This window comes from Thamnophis sirtalis, unplaced genomic scaffold, assembly GCF_051295495.1.
Source record: "Thamnophis sirtalis isolate CommonGarterSnake01/CBP01778 unplaced genomic scaffold, rThaSir2_p1.2 scaffold_6, whole genome shotgun sequence".
NCBI classification, from domain to species: domain Eukaryota; kingdom Metazoa; phylum Chordata; class Lepidosauria; order Squamata; family Natricidae; genus Thamnophis; species Thamnophis sirtalis.
This window is the reverse complement of record NW_028261386.1, coordinates 79731138-79747009: the sequence shown is the minus strand read 5'-3', so window position 1 is coordinate 79747009 and position 15872 is coordinate 79731138. Positions and strand designations below refer to the sequence as shown.

Genomic DNA, 15872 nt, shown 5'->3' with positions numbered 1-15872 from the left:
GTTCGCCATCATGGTCCTAGACTCTAGAGCAGGGGTGTCAAACTCGTATTGTCACGTGACGTATTGGGACTTTTTTTCCCCTTCACTAAACCGGGTACAGGCATGGCCAACCTCCATAAACAAATGTAGATAAGAATGAATATATTGGCATCTCATTTCTTCCCTATTCTTCCCTATTTTTAGGACATGGATATAGATGAAGTCCAGGAAGTTGTAGAACAAGAAGTTTTTGAGCAAGAAGAAAAGAAACCAGCAGTTCTTTCAAGATCACGAACACGCTCAAGATCACGTTCGAGGTTTTTGTAACTTTATTACAAAGATACTTGTCTTCATGCTTAAAACCCATATTTTGTTTTTGTTATGAAAGTTATGTTTTACATTAACATAATTTAACTAACTATTTTACAGGTCACCAAGAAAAAGAAGGTCAAGATCACGGTCTGGTTCTCGAAAGCGTAAACACCGAAAGCGCTCACGTTCTAGATCAAGAGAAAGAAAAAGGAAGTCATCAAGGTCATATTCAAGTGAAAGAAGAGCTAGAGAAAGGGAAAAAGAAAGACAGAAAAAAGGGTTACCTCCTGTCCGATCAAAAACACTAAGTGGTATGTATTATCTGGTTTATTTGATTATTTGTATGGGTATTTTCTAAAATGTTTGTAGTACATTTTCATTCTGGTCTGAGATTCTAAATGACTGTATTTCCTTTCATTAAAATTACATTACCACTCCTTAAATAGTTTTTTGGGGTAAATTTCAGCATAATCCATGGCAAAATAGTTTTACTTTTTGGGATAACACTCTCTAAAATGTATGAACCAGGGAGAAACTGGAGAAGCAGAATTATTACTACTGACTATTATTATTAACCTTACAAGATCCTGACCCACAAAGATCCGTGCCACAAAAGATATATAATTCTGTAGAAAGATGAGCACTATGCTAAATAGTACTGTTAAATATAGTGAGACTTCCTGGGTTTCAGGGTCAACTTAGAATTAAGAACTGCTTTCTATTTCTTGGACTTAGCTTCTCCTATGTGATATTTATTGTGGAAGAAATATTATTAAATTAATTTTATTTTTTCTGTAATTAGTTACTTCCCATTTCTATCCATTTTGTTAGTTTGTCTGCACAGAATATTTTAGTAATATATGCATGGTATAAAACATTTGTGCAAGATTTGATATAAATATGTTTTTATTATAATCAATAAATTGGGTGTATTGTTAAGATACATTTAACTAATGTTAATGAAAGCATTTTTAAAACATTTCTTAAGAATATATCGCAAGAAGCTAAATAAGTTGCTCATAAATATTCAGTGATATGACCACTATAGCTTTCCATATTATTATAAATAATTTTTACTGGATTTTTTTTCTGTAATGTGGGGACGGGAATTGTATTCTTCTCTCCTTAACTTCTTGTAGGAGCTTCAATAAAAATTTTGAAGGTAAAAAAATGGTTTCTAAGAGGAAGGAAGAACTAAAGATTACTACTACTACTTTTCATGGCATCACCTGCTATTTCAAACATACTTTTGTTCAGTATTGATTTTGATTTCTTTGTTAATCACTGCATTAATAGTAACCAGATCTATAATATTTCTGTATTCTCCCCATGTCTCTGCTTTTTATGTGTATTAAAGTATTCCTAGTTATATGCAGCTTTCATAAAAAGTTAGTGTTTCAGGATTTTGTTAGCATTTTCCGTTTCCACTTCTTTAAATTAAATAATTGTATTGATTTCTACATATAGGCAAGTGGTAAATTGTTTCAGCTTGTCTTTCCCTCTGTGACAATAAAAGATTGTAGTGATGATAAATGACAAATGATATGAATAAAATATAAACCTATGCCATTATAATTTGTTGCGGCAGTCTGCAGTACCACGCTTTGGGTTGGGCAAGTGGACAAGAAAGCCACACAGCAAGATTTAACCAATTTATTTGAAGAATTTGGACAAATAGAATCTATAAATGTAAGTAAAGTAATCTGTAATTTATAAATAGAATGGTAATTTTGAGTTTTCATAAAAAAATTATTTTTCATAAGAGGAAGTTTTATATGATTTATTTTAAAAGAAAAGTATTTAGAGGTTCTGGGGCTGGATGCAGAGAAATATAAATTTTGTTCACACAATAAGATATTTTTTCTTTCTCCATTTGTGCTTCTTAAAATATTTCTCATGAATTTCAGGAGATCATTTAGAATGGCATGGAGTATAACAAAAGAAATTGAGGAATTGCTAATATTTATTACTGCAAATGGTTTTCTGAAACTCAGTTATTATTTTTTGTTTTAATTTTATTTGTTCCCTTGTTTTGTTTTTATTTTATAGATGATCCCTCCCAGAGGTTGTGCATATGTCTGTATGGTTCATAGGCAAGATGCTTATCGTGCTCTTCAGAAACTAAGTTCTGGATCCTACAAAATTGGATCTAAAATTATTAAGGTACACATTCAATGGTCCTGCTTATATGCAGTATGAATTATAATTATTATCATAATCGTGTGGTTTTTGTATATAATGAAGGAAATCCACTGTGTTAGTGCTTAAGTTTTTGGACTAGAACTGGGGACAGCAAGATTCAAATCCATCCTGAGCCATAGAAACTCACTGGTAGACTTGAGCAAGTCAGTGTGTTTCTCAGCCTATTCTCCATCTTGTTGGAGATAGCTTCCAGGAATGAGTTGACCTCGTCTGCTTGCTGATTGCACTGAATCTGTCAGAACTGTTAGGACACACCCCTGTTGCTAGGGCTTCCCAGCTTTTGACTCAGTCCCTCAGCGTTGACAAACATGTCAAACCTCCAATTATATTCCTGGAATAATGAGGATATAGTATATTAACAAGAAATTGCACTATTCAATTTTGTGAGTACTACCAGCTGACTCCCTCTCCCAGTTAGAGTTCATATGGTTATTATAATAATACGTTGATCAGTTTGCAAGAATAACAAGAGCAATACCACTTAGAAATATATACAGCCCTCTCTAAGTGGTTTACAGTCAGCATATTGCCCCCAACAATTTGGGTTCTCATTTTACCGACCTCAGAAGATGGAAGGATGGGTCAACCTTGAGCCTGGTGAGATTTGAACTGCCAAATTGCAGTCAGAAGAAGCAGCCTGCAGTACTACATTCTAACCACTGTGCCACCATGTCTTATGGTGGAACATAAATCCAAACAATGAGTGCTAAGAAAGCCTAGGAGTTTCATGAAGATCTGCATACATAGGTGGCCATGATTTAGATCTAATTTTTGCTTTGGAGTAATTATCTTATGATCTGGATGATATGGAAGGTATTACAATTGCTCCTTTGTCATAGTTAAATCAGCAACCTGTGTTATCCATAGGGTCAGGTCCATTTGACTTGTCTGCTAGATCGGTGAATCCATCAATAAACTGTCTATTTCACCACTTGCAAGAAGTAACTCAGACTCTTGTTCCTGAATGGCCTCATTCCACTGGCTAATCCAGGCAGCTCTTGGGCTTTAGTGGAAGATGAAGCAGCGGGAACGATGCCTGGAGCATAGGTGACAGATGAATAGGGAAACTAACAAAGCACAGCTAACTGTCCAGGTTCTAGCATTTCTACATTTCTCTCTCTTAAGGGATTGTGGCAGGAAACAAATATAATAAGTTTCTGTATAGATTTTTATGTCTATGTGTATATTTTAATATTTCTACTATTGGAAAAAAATGCTTCTAGGAAATAATTCATCGGAAGAATGCATTTTTAATTACTCTAATTAAGAGGAGATGTTATCCAAAAATAGAAAAGGAACAATTTAAAATGAATTCAAAATATTTATTGTCTGATTATTAGAAGGGAAAAAACTGTCCTCTAAAATAGTAAAACATAACTAGAAATTTTGGATAAACAGTAAGGCTGAGATTGGGAAGAATAATGTCCAAATTCTTTGGGAGTGAAAACTTTAAAATTCTTTACTGGTGCATTTACGGCAGAAAAAGCTGACATATCGAAATAATTTAAGACAAGCACGGGGAAGATTCTTTATAGATCAACAGATTGGTCTATGTTTTTCTGTGCTATGTAACTTTGATATCTCCTTTCTTATAAAAAGGAAATTTCATGATGAGGAATTCATCTTTTAATGTCAAATAAAAGATATTATTACAATGTATTTGTACACTGCATTTTCCTGTTCTGCAAGTATGTTCTGTTCAGCAAATGAATTGTCGATCAGGCTGTATAAAAATAAACAACGCTATGATGCGTTGTAGAGATTATTGTACTTTTGTTTCCACCACAACTGAATTTGCTTTATTTTCAGATTGCATGGGCTTTAAACAAAGGGGTGAAAACTGAATACAAACAGTTTTGGGATGCAGATCTTGGAGTATCATATATACCCTGGGAAAAAGTTAAGATGGATGATTTAGATGGCTTTGCAGAAGGAGGCATGATTGACCAGGAAACAGTAAATAGTGGTAAGAACAATTTAAAATTCTTTGTAATTAAAACTTTATTTTTGTCTTTTCATATTTTGTTCCAGAGAAACGTGTTTCCAATAATCCAAAAATGCTATACAAGTGTTGTTCCTCTCAGGCTATTTAAGAATTAGGTTGACTACTTGATTGGCAATCAAGCTGAATCACAGTTCCACTTTGTGACATCTGTAGAAAATTTCTGTCTAACTGGGATAAATGCTAGTTTCCAAATGAAATTTACTTGCTTATTATTTATTTAAATAAATAAACTTGTTTGCTTATTTATTTAGTAAGTAATCTAATTTACTAATTATTTAGTTTCCAAAGGAAATTAATTAATTAATTAATTAAATAATACTTCATAATATGTAAGATTTAGTGTAGATATATCCTTAGTCCAAAATTGTAGAGAATTTGTAAATAGGAGAAATTAATTGCTACTTACAAAATAATGCTTTGTCAAAAACTGCGGTTTGGTTTGGCTTGGCTTGACTTAATTTGATACACAGAAAGAAACAAGAAAAACATACAAAGAAAAGAAACAAGAAAAACATATAACATATCTAAATCTCTCAAAAGATGTGATTTTGATTCAAATATTGTACATGTCTAATAATACATACTTTTTAAAAATGTAGTTTTTAAATAGTGTTAAACTTTGACTATACACCGATCAGTCTTTCTATCACACTCTTAGAAACAGAGCAAACATTAATCCAAGATTATTATTTTTTAAAACATATTTTTCAATCTCCATTTATTGTGAGAAGGTAGGTATCGTAGCTAGTAGAGAAATGCTTATTATCTTCTAATGTGTTTTTTAAAACACTGGTCTGTTACTGTTTTGTGTAGAATGGGAAAGTACAAGGATTTCAGAAACTGTAAAAGAGAATGTACAGATAACCCCGAGTGCAACCGTTGAGAAAACCACAGTTGTCACAACACAGACAGAAACTTACACACAGTCTGTCGCTATGTTACAGGTTAGTATTATATTTCATTTTCTTACCACACTTTTCTTCCAGTAGTGAAGAATATTCAGATTATTGATTAGATTGACACCTCTACTTTTGTATTAGATGCATATCATATCTTCTTGTATCTTCTCAGTGAGTCTGATATTTGCAATTTGTTGAGACATATTTTTTCCTTTTATTGTGAAAAAACTCTGTGAAGTTAACCATGCACAAGACAGAAAATGCATTGATTTCACACATAGAACAAAGAACTCCACTCAGACATTTCAGGAACATGCCATGTTGGTTGCTTCCTAAGGAGGTTCCCAAAATGTATGTAGTAAAAAATAATCTCAACAAGAAAAAGTAAGAGGGAGAAAACTCTGGGAAATATACCATGGCAAGTTGCCTAAAAAAAAAAAAGTTACGATTTTCTTCTTGTATATAGTAAATCACTCTGTGAAGGAGATGAACAGTTTAAAAATGTGATAATTTTTTTTAAAAAAAACTTTAAATTCATCCAGAGTTATTTTGGGAATTAACTGGCAAGTGTTCAATTTCACTGATGAGAGAGAGAATTTGGAAATAAAATGAAGAGTAGTTATGTGGATTTTCTAGAAGTTCACTTGTTGGGCAACTATTAAAAGACTGAATCTGAATTTAAAGAGACAGAACTACTTTTACATGACAGAAGTAATATTACATTGTCCTTCCTACGTGCTTTTCTGTGATAACTTGCAAGCTATAAAATGTTGTTCTCATAACCATGTATGGATTTAAGATCAACAGAAATATTTTCCCATTATAACAGATGCCTGTAGCTCCAACTGTGCCAGCTGTTAATTTAGTTCCACCTGCGTTTCCTGTTACAATGTCTGTCCCTCCACCTGGTTACAGTGGAATTCCTCCGCCTCCATTCTTGAGAGCAAGCTTTAATCCTTCACAACCACCTCCTGGTAAAATTATCTTTCCATTCTATAATAGATATCAAAATGTATTGGCATTGTTATTTATTTTCCTTACGTTTACATTTGCTGAAAATTTTGCATAATTAGCCAGAAATGCTCTGGTCCCCTCTTTGCAAAGCAGCGTCCAATCTTGTGAATAGGGATTTGGATTCAATGGCTTAAGAAATCCCTTTCAGCTTTATGAATCTATGACTCTCCTTAATTTTAAAATATTAATTTAATCTGTAATCATCTATTTGCATAGTGAAGTGGCAATGTTTAATTCAGTGGATCTTATTTCCATATATATCTGTAAATATGCATTTAATTACAATACTTTCTTGAATTAGATAATATATGCTTGAACATATTTATAATTCAGTTAAGTTTTTCTATTTTTCATAAACTTTAATAGATTTGTCTATTAATATTTATTCTTTGTTTCTTCTAGGTTTCATGCCTCCACCTGTTCCACCACCTGTTCCACCACCAGTAGTTCCAACATGTAAGCTGTTTTAACTTTTGTTTACAGAATTCCAATAAAACTGTCACAGTTGAAAAAAACCATTGGTTGAATTGACTAACATTGGATTTATTTTTATAAATAACATTATATAGTTTAGAACTGAATTCCTGCTACTCTTAAATAAGTGGACAGGTTTACCTGTATTATATAGGATGGCACCTGTACAGGCATTATCACGAACTGTATATAAACAGTCCTGTCCTGTATGAGATGTTTTCCAACAAGACTTCCAATTTGTGTTAGGGTTAGGATTAGAATAGAGAAAATAGGAATCCAGTATTTAAGATTTTTTCTTGTAGATAACATTTCTTTGTACAGGAAGTCATTGACTCACAATTACAGTTTGGATTGTAACTTCTATCACAAAGCAATACAGTCATTAAGTGAGTTGTTACAACCAGTTGTCAAGCGCCCTGGGATCATGTGATTGCCATTAGCAATATTCTATGTTGCTTTATCCAGAAAGTCTGCCACTGCCTTCTGAGAGGGCTCGCAATCTCTGGAAGAGCTGCTCGCTAAGGGGAGCTGTCATCTTTTCATGGGATGCAGAAAAAGAAGCTTAAATCATGAAGATCTAAGCTCTGTTTCTGCACCCTTTGCAGATGTCAGCTCTTCTTCATGCATGGAAGGGAATTCATCTGGTATGATGTGGAAAAGAAGCTCACGACGATCTAAACCTTGTTTCTGCACTCCTATAGTAGGACTTACATCTTGAAGTCTTTGCGCTTGCATAATGTCAACTTAATAGTACTTGTGTTTAAAATCACAGTAGTGCTTCCTACAGAGAGGTTTTGGCATTTCTGCCTGTAAAAGGAAATAACCAGAGTATCATCTACCTATTCTATGAACTCTGAACTTAATTCTTTCTTAAAACAACAGTTAATATCAGGCAGAATTGCAGAACAAGGTTGACTCAGCCTTCCATCCTTCCAAGATGGGTAAAATGAGAACCCAAATTGTTGGGGGCAGTATGCTAATTTTGTAAACCACTTAGAGAAGGCACATAACCAAACTATTTTCTGTTTGATTCCAAGAGGCTCATGCTGCCCTATCTGTATTAACTGCCCCAAATTAATAGGTAATAGATTGTATTTATTGTTATTGATGAGTAATAATTAGAATTTTTTAAAATTATAATCCAACTGTATAATTTTGATGGGTTTTCTAATAACATTCTTCACTCGGATGTTTTAAAGATTATATTTTTAACTTATTTGTGATTACTTTTTTATTCAGCAAGTTTCAGAGTTTCAGAAGTTTCAGAGTTTGATTAACATACTAGCGGATTCTTTTAGAAAGACATACATAGATTTGCACAAGCATTAATTGCATATGTATTGATTTACAGCTCTTGTACAACCGTCGCTGACTATTGCTCAAGAATCAATGAAAGATTTTAGCAGCCTTGTTCTACCAGGTGGTACTGTTTCTAATAGTCTTACAACACCAACATTATCTGCCGGAAGTGTCTTTTCTTCTCTTTCAAAGAACAGTTCAGAATTAGATGAAAAAGGATCTTTTCGTGCTGACCTTCAGACCTCTTCTACCGAAAACAGAACTGGTAAATAGCATTATAAAACCTTTTGGGAGAGTTATATGTGTGCTTGCATGTGCGTGTGTGTGTGTGTGTGTGTGTGTATATGTATGTGTGTGTGTGTGTGTGTGTGTGTGTGTATGTATATATGTATATATGTACATGGACAAATGCATATGCAAAGACACACACACACATATGTTTGCATAGTGTAGGAATGTCATAACTTTCAAGAATTCTAGTCCTGTATCAGATGTCACCTCTGAGAGAGTATTGAACTTAACCTGTTGTTTTTAAGAGCTAAAGACAGACTGACTGACTGACTGACTAGAAGAATAGCAAATACAATCAGCATAACAAGTTGTTTATTAGCCCAGTTTCAATATAATTTATGTTTTTTTCCAGCAGTGGTCTGTTTTCAATAAGATCTGTTATTAACTCATCACTATATTGCCATAATACTTTTTTGTTCATTTAATCTGAATTATATTAATATTAATATCATACAAATAATTAAAACGCTTTAAACATATTTTTAAATAGTTTCTATTTACTCAAACATACAAGACGATAGGAAAATGATATGCCAAATTCTAGTTCTTTTTTTAGTTCCCTATAGTTTTCTAGATAAAATATTTAAAAGCTTACAATTTTTCTAAACATTTATTTTATAAGCTATTCTTCAGTAAGAAATACTGTTTACTTTTCCTTAAATAGATATTGTTGCAGATTATAATGCGAAACCAACCAGTAGATGTTGAATTTAGTTTAATCTGACTATAATTAAACTATTAAAGTATTAGTTAGGCATGTTGTTTCAATTCTCTGATTTAAATTTTTGTATTTTAGTTCAAGATGACGTTTCAAGCAGTTCTGGACTTACCGAGGGAGTACAGCCATCTGGTATCACAACCAGTTCTGGGCATGTAGGGGGAATCCAGCCACCCCATGTCTCAAGTAGTGCTGGACTTGTGCAGCCGGTCAGTGTCTCCAGCAGTTCTGGACTTTTGACAAGAATTCAACCACCCACGGCTTCAAATAGCTCTGGTCTTACAACAGGTGTTCAGGCTCCAAGTATCTCAAGTAGCTCTGGGCTTTTGACGGGACTTCAGCCCATAAATGTTTCAAGCAGCTCCAGCCTTTTAATGGGAATGCAACCACCCATAGTCTCAAATAATACTGGACGTTTGTCAGGAATCCAGCCATCCATTGTATCAAGTAGTTCTGGGCTTTTGACAGCACTCCAGCCACCCATTGTATCAAGCAATTCTGCAATTTTAGGATTGCCACCACCAATAGTTTCAAGTAGTTCTGGACTGTTGGGATTACCACCGCCAAATATTTCAGGTGGTTCTGGCCTGTTGGGACTACAACCACCCACTGGAATTCAAAATTTACCCCATTTAACTATGGGTAGTCAACGGTTGCATGGAATTCCTCTAGTAGAAATGCGATCGGGATTAATGCCACAGCCACCTGGTCCTAGGTTTCCACTACTGCAACCTGGGATGCCACCCCAACGTACAGTTCCTCCTCCAGCCATACTTGATCCATCCCTTCCTCCACCTAGAGTTCCTTTCCTTCCAGGAGATATTTTTGCTCAAACAGAGAGGTCATTTGCAACTTCCAGTAGGCAAAATATGGATATTTCTAACCCAGATAAAAGATTGCCTATTGGGGAAGATAGCATTCAACAAGAAGGAGATAGAGACTATCGATTCCCTCCAGTGGAAAGTAGAGATCGAACATCTTCAGTAGATATCAGGGATTCTATTGGAAGGCCACCACTAGATCCAAGAGAAGGTCTAGGTCGACCACCTATAGATGGAAGAGAACATCTTATCAGGCCACATATAGATTTACGGGAGAACTTTGGAAGGCCAGGTATCGATAATTTAAGAAGAGAGCATTTTGCTTTCAACTCAGAAAAACATTGGGGTCAAAGAGGAGATTATGATGAAAGAGAACACCAGAACTTTCCTATATATGGTGGTCTCAAGGGGTTCCAGGACTTTCGAGAGAGATATCGCCAAACAAACTACAGATTTGAAACTCGAAGTGGTCCTACCTGGAACAGAGGACTTGAACAAGATGCTCACAGAGACTTTGATGACCGTCGTAGACCATGGGAAAGACAAAGGGACAGGGATGATAGAGATTTTAATTTTGGTAGAGAAATTAATGGAAACAGATTTGGGAGAGAGAGAACACAGAACAACTGGATACCCCCTCCACATCCAAGAGCGTTTGAATATTTTGAAGGTGGTGCTTCTCAACAAAAAGTTGATAGTGTACCCCAAGTTAACGGTGAAAACCCAGAGACAGAGAATCAGCCATCTGCTGTGCAAGTGCAGGATGAATTGGAACTTTATGAAAAGTTGGCGACTTCAAATGAGACAAAAAAAGAGAAGAGTGACACAGAAGCTGAATTAGAAAATGAACCAGTGGTAGAAAGCACAGAAACTGAGGGGACATAATCATCACTCAGTAGGTAAAAAGATACCTTTTGTAAAGTTGTCATCTCTCTCTGTAATAGATGAATGGCTGACTGGACCTTAGTAGTTCATTTTTTTCTTCCAGAATTAAGTTAATCTAATATTCATGTTCATCTTTCACTTAAATAGTTGTACAACTGACCTGTATAGAATATTGTTTTTAATTTGAACATGGTAGGTAAAGTTTGTCTTTCTTTTTTCGTTTTTTTTTCCTGGCAAAATGCAAACTTTCCCCACTTGTTTTTACTTCTGAAGGATAAATTACAGCTTGTCAAACAAAGAAAAAGACTTCCTATGGAAGAACTTGATTTTTTAAGATGCTATAAGGTTGGCCATAGAAATTGTTATACTTGAAAACAGGCGCTGATATATCTTATCCAGATTTCTAGGCTGCTGCAAATTTTTAAAACATAGGCAGAGCTGTGATACTAAATGTTCCCTCAGTTTTGGTCCAGAAAAGGAGCATAAATAATACAGAGATGGTGTGTTTTTGAAATTTCAGCATTATAGCCTCTGTTTCTCAAACAAGTGTCCATGATCTGTCCTCGTACAGCAATGAGTTAAAAAATAACATAAGTTTTAAATGTTTTTTTAGATGCCAATAAAACATTATTTGTTTGATAAGCACTCTAGGTATTGTATTTTTTATATACAATCTATAACATTCTGGTTGAATTGTGCTTTAATTGTTGCAAAAGGTTTATAATGCTCTTGTAAAACTAGTGCAACAATTATATATGCTACAAAGGCATATTACTTTCTACTAAAAATCATGGAATCACATTAGTTTGTGTATAATATATGTATGTAAATATTTGTGTAAAACTGTATGTAGATACCACTGTTTCTGTGTGTGATAGTGCATGCGCACGCACTCACAGAATGTAGACAGTTAAATAAAATGAAATGAATTAGGTTATGCAATTTCATATTTAATCTTCTTTAGATAGAAAGAAAATTGTAGATGCTGATGTGACAGGTTAAACAAATTAATATTTGCTCTTCTAAATTCTTAATTACTTCAGAAGGTGGACTGGCATGCTCTGAAGGCTGAAGAGTAAGATTTAAGGATGCTTTTTAAGTGTGGCAATATATGGTGCAAAAATGAAGCAAATGTTTGAATTGTCATTTTTGTAATGCTTCTGGTGTTTGGGGTAGAAAGTGATATATAAAAATACTTTGTTGTTGATTTGCTTGCTGTGACTATTGAGTTCATAGTTGTTATCTAAAACATATTGAGCCACTTTAAGAACAAAACACTTGCTTATCTCAAATAACTGATCACGTAAGGTTTAGGTTTCAAGATTCTTTAGGCTGCAATCGTATATGCATTTAACTTGGATTAAGCTTCATTGATACCAATATCGAATACTGGCATCTAGATATTTGGAATTTTTTAAACTAGCTAGCTAGTTTGAAATGGCCTCATAAAACTATTTCTGTCCAAACTAATGTTTTTAGGATCTACTCTCTAACAAATTGATAGAATGTAACCATTTATCCTATATTTTTTCTTTTAAAAAGCCTTCAAAATCTAAAGAATATGATAGTTCTAGAATTTATATTGTGCTAAATTAATATTTTATGTAGAAAATGACATTCTTTTATTCAAGAAAAGTTTGAATTTTCAATCATGTGAATTATTCAAGTTCACAAAACTTTGCTTCTATAATATGAAATATAGGAAAATCATAGAAATTTCATTAATATTATGAAGTCAATACACTTATTGCAATAAAGTTTGAGAATTACAAACTTACAATTTGGAAAATTACAGTTGCACTACCATTTTTGCTTTTGGTCAACTTAAGTCTTAAATTACTAATGCATCATTGTTGCATACTTCTTGGCAGTCTGCCTGTCAGGATGGATTCACTTTCACTGAATTAATGTTGCCAAATATAACAGCATAAAGAATCAGGATAATAAGTATAATCTAGCCACAATGCCCCAGGTTTGTGTTTGCTCACTGAAAATAATGCAACAGTGGAATATAATTGCATTTTTTACTTTGGGACAGTAGCTCTAATAAGATAACTGTGTTTGATTGCATTCTTGATTTTTACAAATGGCCAAAATATGTTATGTGGTTTAAGTTTACATTTGGAATAGCAGTAGCTCCATATCACTATCATATAAAAAGATACCTTGGAACTATGTAAAAGTTGTATCTTTTAAAATTTTAAATAGCATAAAAGTATGTCATACTTTATCTTACCTTTGGACAGAGACTCTCATGAGTAAGACAGGTTTGGCAAAACTAGTTGAGGAAAAAGTAGGATGAGACAAAGGTGCCTCTTAGATAGAAGGGATCTCAAGACAAGGTAATTATGTTCTGTTGGCAGAAAGTTACTGCTACGTGGTATTCCAAATTATGGTAGTAAACATAACACGTGAGTCAGCTCCATTTTGAGAACTACTGAATTTGTAGCTGTTCCATTTTCCAGTTGAGAAATTGTAATTTACCTCTATTCACCAACATATTGAAAACAGGATCAGCTGTGATTCTTTTGTTTGTTATCAGTGTTTTGCTTATGAAGCTAAAGTTGATAACTTAAGTGAATGAAATTAATAGTCTAATCACTAATTTTTATAATAGCCAACTCTTATGGTCTAGTAATTATTTGAGAATATACTCCTCTTGCCCTATATTTTTCTCTTGTTTCCATATATGAAATAAACATTTGTATTATAGAGAAAAACTCCTTTTTCAGCAAGGGAGCAGCTAATTGTTATAATTTCTATTTCTATTTTTCAGTGGCATATTGGTTTAACATACAACTTTTAAATGTGTTTTGATAAGTTTATTATAGAAAATAAAGTAAAATATCAAACAAATGAAGTAACTAAAATAGAAATATAATTAGCAAATGAAATTATTATACTCTAATTCAAAAGATTGACAGTCCTATAAAAGCTTCATTAGGCACCATGTTAAATTGATCTCTTCAAAAGAAAATTAAATCATAACCAGAAATTTGCACTATAATTGACACCATACAGAATGCTCATAGCATCTTTGAGAAGCTAATTTGACATTCCCAGAATGTAAACTCATTTAAAAAGAGACTGCTCCCATATAGACATTTAAATGCAAATAATCCAGGTGTCTGATTCCCATATTTCCAGTGGTGCTCATGAAATTATAATTTATCAGGAAAGATTTCCATAGATTCTGTAGTTCATGCAAAACGTTAAATACCAATAGTAGTTGCCTTGCTTTATTTTTAAAAATATGAATATTTCCAAAATGCATTTTTTACTCTAAGACCTTTCAAAAATCACAAGCAAGTGTGACCACAAGTTGATACTAAAATTATAACAGTGATTTTCAGACTTTATACTGGTTATTAATAAGTCTGCGGCACTTCTTTCTTGATGATTTTTTGTTGGTTTTCTAATATGAAAACATGGCTATTTTGCTTATAGTGTAGTCCAGTGCATGTTTGCTCAAGCCTACTTCATTGAGTTAAGTTGAATTTGCATAGGGTTGCAGCCTTGAAATGCAATGTAAATTGAGCCATGAAGTTTTTCTTGTCTGTTTTTTAATTAATCTTGCTTATGAAATGCCTTATATGTTTTTGCAAATACTTAAAATTGATTACAGTACCTATAAAAATGAATATGACTGGAAATCATACTTTTAGTGTGTTATACTATATGTTCATAGTTTCTCACATGAGGAAGAACTTATGAGCTTGACAGTTCCTAACATTCCATCCCTAATTTCTGAAAGAAGTTTTCTTTTTGACAATTAGTTTGCTTCTTTCCTTCCATATTATTAGATGTGGTTCCTTCCTTTGATATTTGATATAATTGAATTCAAATGATATTTGAATAATCATCTTTCTATAAAATATAAGAATATACAAAAACAAAGTTTACTTCAAAACTTCAATGAATTATTTAACAGATTTAATATCAAAAAAAGATTGATAATAACAGTATATTTCATTTTATATTGTGTAATCTACTACTCTGACACTTGCTCTTACTGTTAGGCTTGCTCTTAACAGTTCCAATAGGTTAATTGTCATCCAGTTTACAGTCCCAGTGGACAAAACTGAAAAATCAGAATCTGACCATATTAATTTTGTCATATTAGCACTACTACACATTATGCGAAATAGAATCTATTTTGAGATGTGGTTTTTTTTCTTGGAACAATTGAAATTTCCTCAAAGTATCAGCCTGGAATTCTTTTACTGTGCTTGAATAATCAACTAATGGTTCCAGAACTACAGTGACAAGGATATATACAGTGCATTCAGAAAGTATTCAGACACCCTTCAATTTTATTATGCTGCAGCCTGATTCTACAGTTGTTGAAATTCATTTTTTCTCATCAATCTACAGTCAGTACCCTATAATGGAAAGTGAAAACAGAATTTTAGAAATGTTTGTAAATTTATTAAAAAGAAAAAACTGAAATACAAGTAATCCTCGGGTTATGATAGTTTACAAATGACCGCAGAGGCGCTGCAACATTCACTCTATTTCCCACCCTCTCTTCCCATAACTGCTTCCCTCTCCCATCCTGTCACATTGGATTCAATTTGCAAAGATCTGTCTCTTCTCTGCTGTGGTTTCTTTGCCTTTGAGGGAGAGGAGAGCAGGATGATTTCCCTTCCAGTATCTGGTCAGCTTGCAAGTGCTTTTTGCTCCAAGAGTGAAATGTTCTGGGGGCCTTGTGTGACTTAAGGCAATCATTCTCTACAAAGTAAATGGGGTCTGAAGTCACGTGAGATCATAGTCCCCAGAACATTTAATTCTCAGCATGCTGATTGGATGCTGGAAGGGAAATTGTCCCTCTGCTCAGAAACTGCAGCAAAGAGTAGACAGGTCTTTGCAAGTTAATAAGTCTAGTGTGGCACTGGATTCACTCAGTAATTTGTTGAAGCACCTTTGGCAATAATTAATGGCCTCAAGTCTCTTTGGATATAACACAACAAACT

At 33.6% G+C, this 15872-nt stretch overlaps 2 protein-coding genes across 7 annotated transcripts in view; both read left to right on the top strand.

The window, feature by feature from the left end:
• Positions 1-15872, top strand: part of SCAF8 (SR-related CTD associated factor 8) — a 192827-nt gene that overhangs the window by 36586 nt on the left and 140369 nt on the right. For 4 of the 6 annotated variants that reach the window (XM_087718261.1, XM_087718259.1, XM_087718257.1 and 1 more), the window contains exons 11-20: positions 184-296; positions 409-602; positions 1880-1980; positions 2341-2454; positions 4303-4459; positions 5312-5442; positions 6227-6371; positions 6814-6867; positions 8237-8449; positions 9272-10913. In XM_087718261.1, the coding sequence (XP_087574387.1) occupies positions 184-296; positions 409-602; positions 1880-1980; positions 2341-2454; positions 4303-4459; positions 5312-5442; positions 6227-6371; positions 6814-6867; positions 8237-8449; positions 9272-10899 (2850 nt within the window). In that variant the 3' untranslated portion in view covers positions 10900-10913. Of the gene's footprint in view, positions 1-183; positions 297-408; positions 603-1879; positions 1981-2340; positions 2455-4302; positions 4460-5311; positions 5443-6226; positions 6372-6813; positions 6868-8236; positions 8450-9271; positions 11834-15872 lie in introns of those variants that run through there. The other 2 variants (XM_087718262.1, XM_087718256.1) reach the window with 1 other exon arrangement.
• Positions 10895-15872, top strand: part of TIAM2 (TIAM Rac1 associated GEF 2) — a 227818-nt gene continuing 222840 nt past the window's right edge. Inside the window, exon 1 of the mRNA XM_087718253.1 lies at positions 10895-10913. The gene's annotated coding sequence lies outside the window, so the exon portion shown is untranslated. The remainder of the gene's footprint in view (positions 10914-15872) is intronic.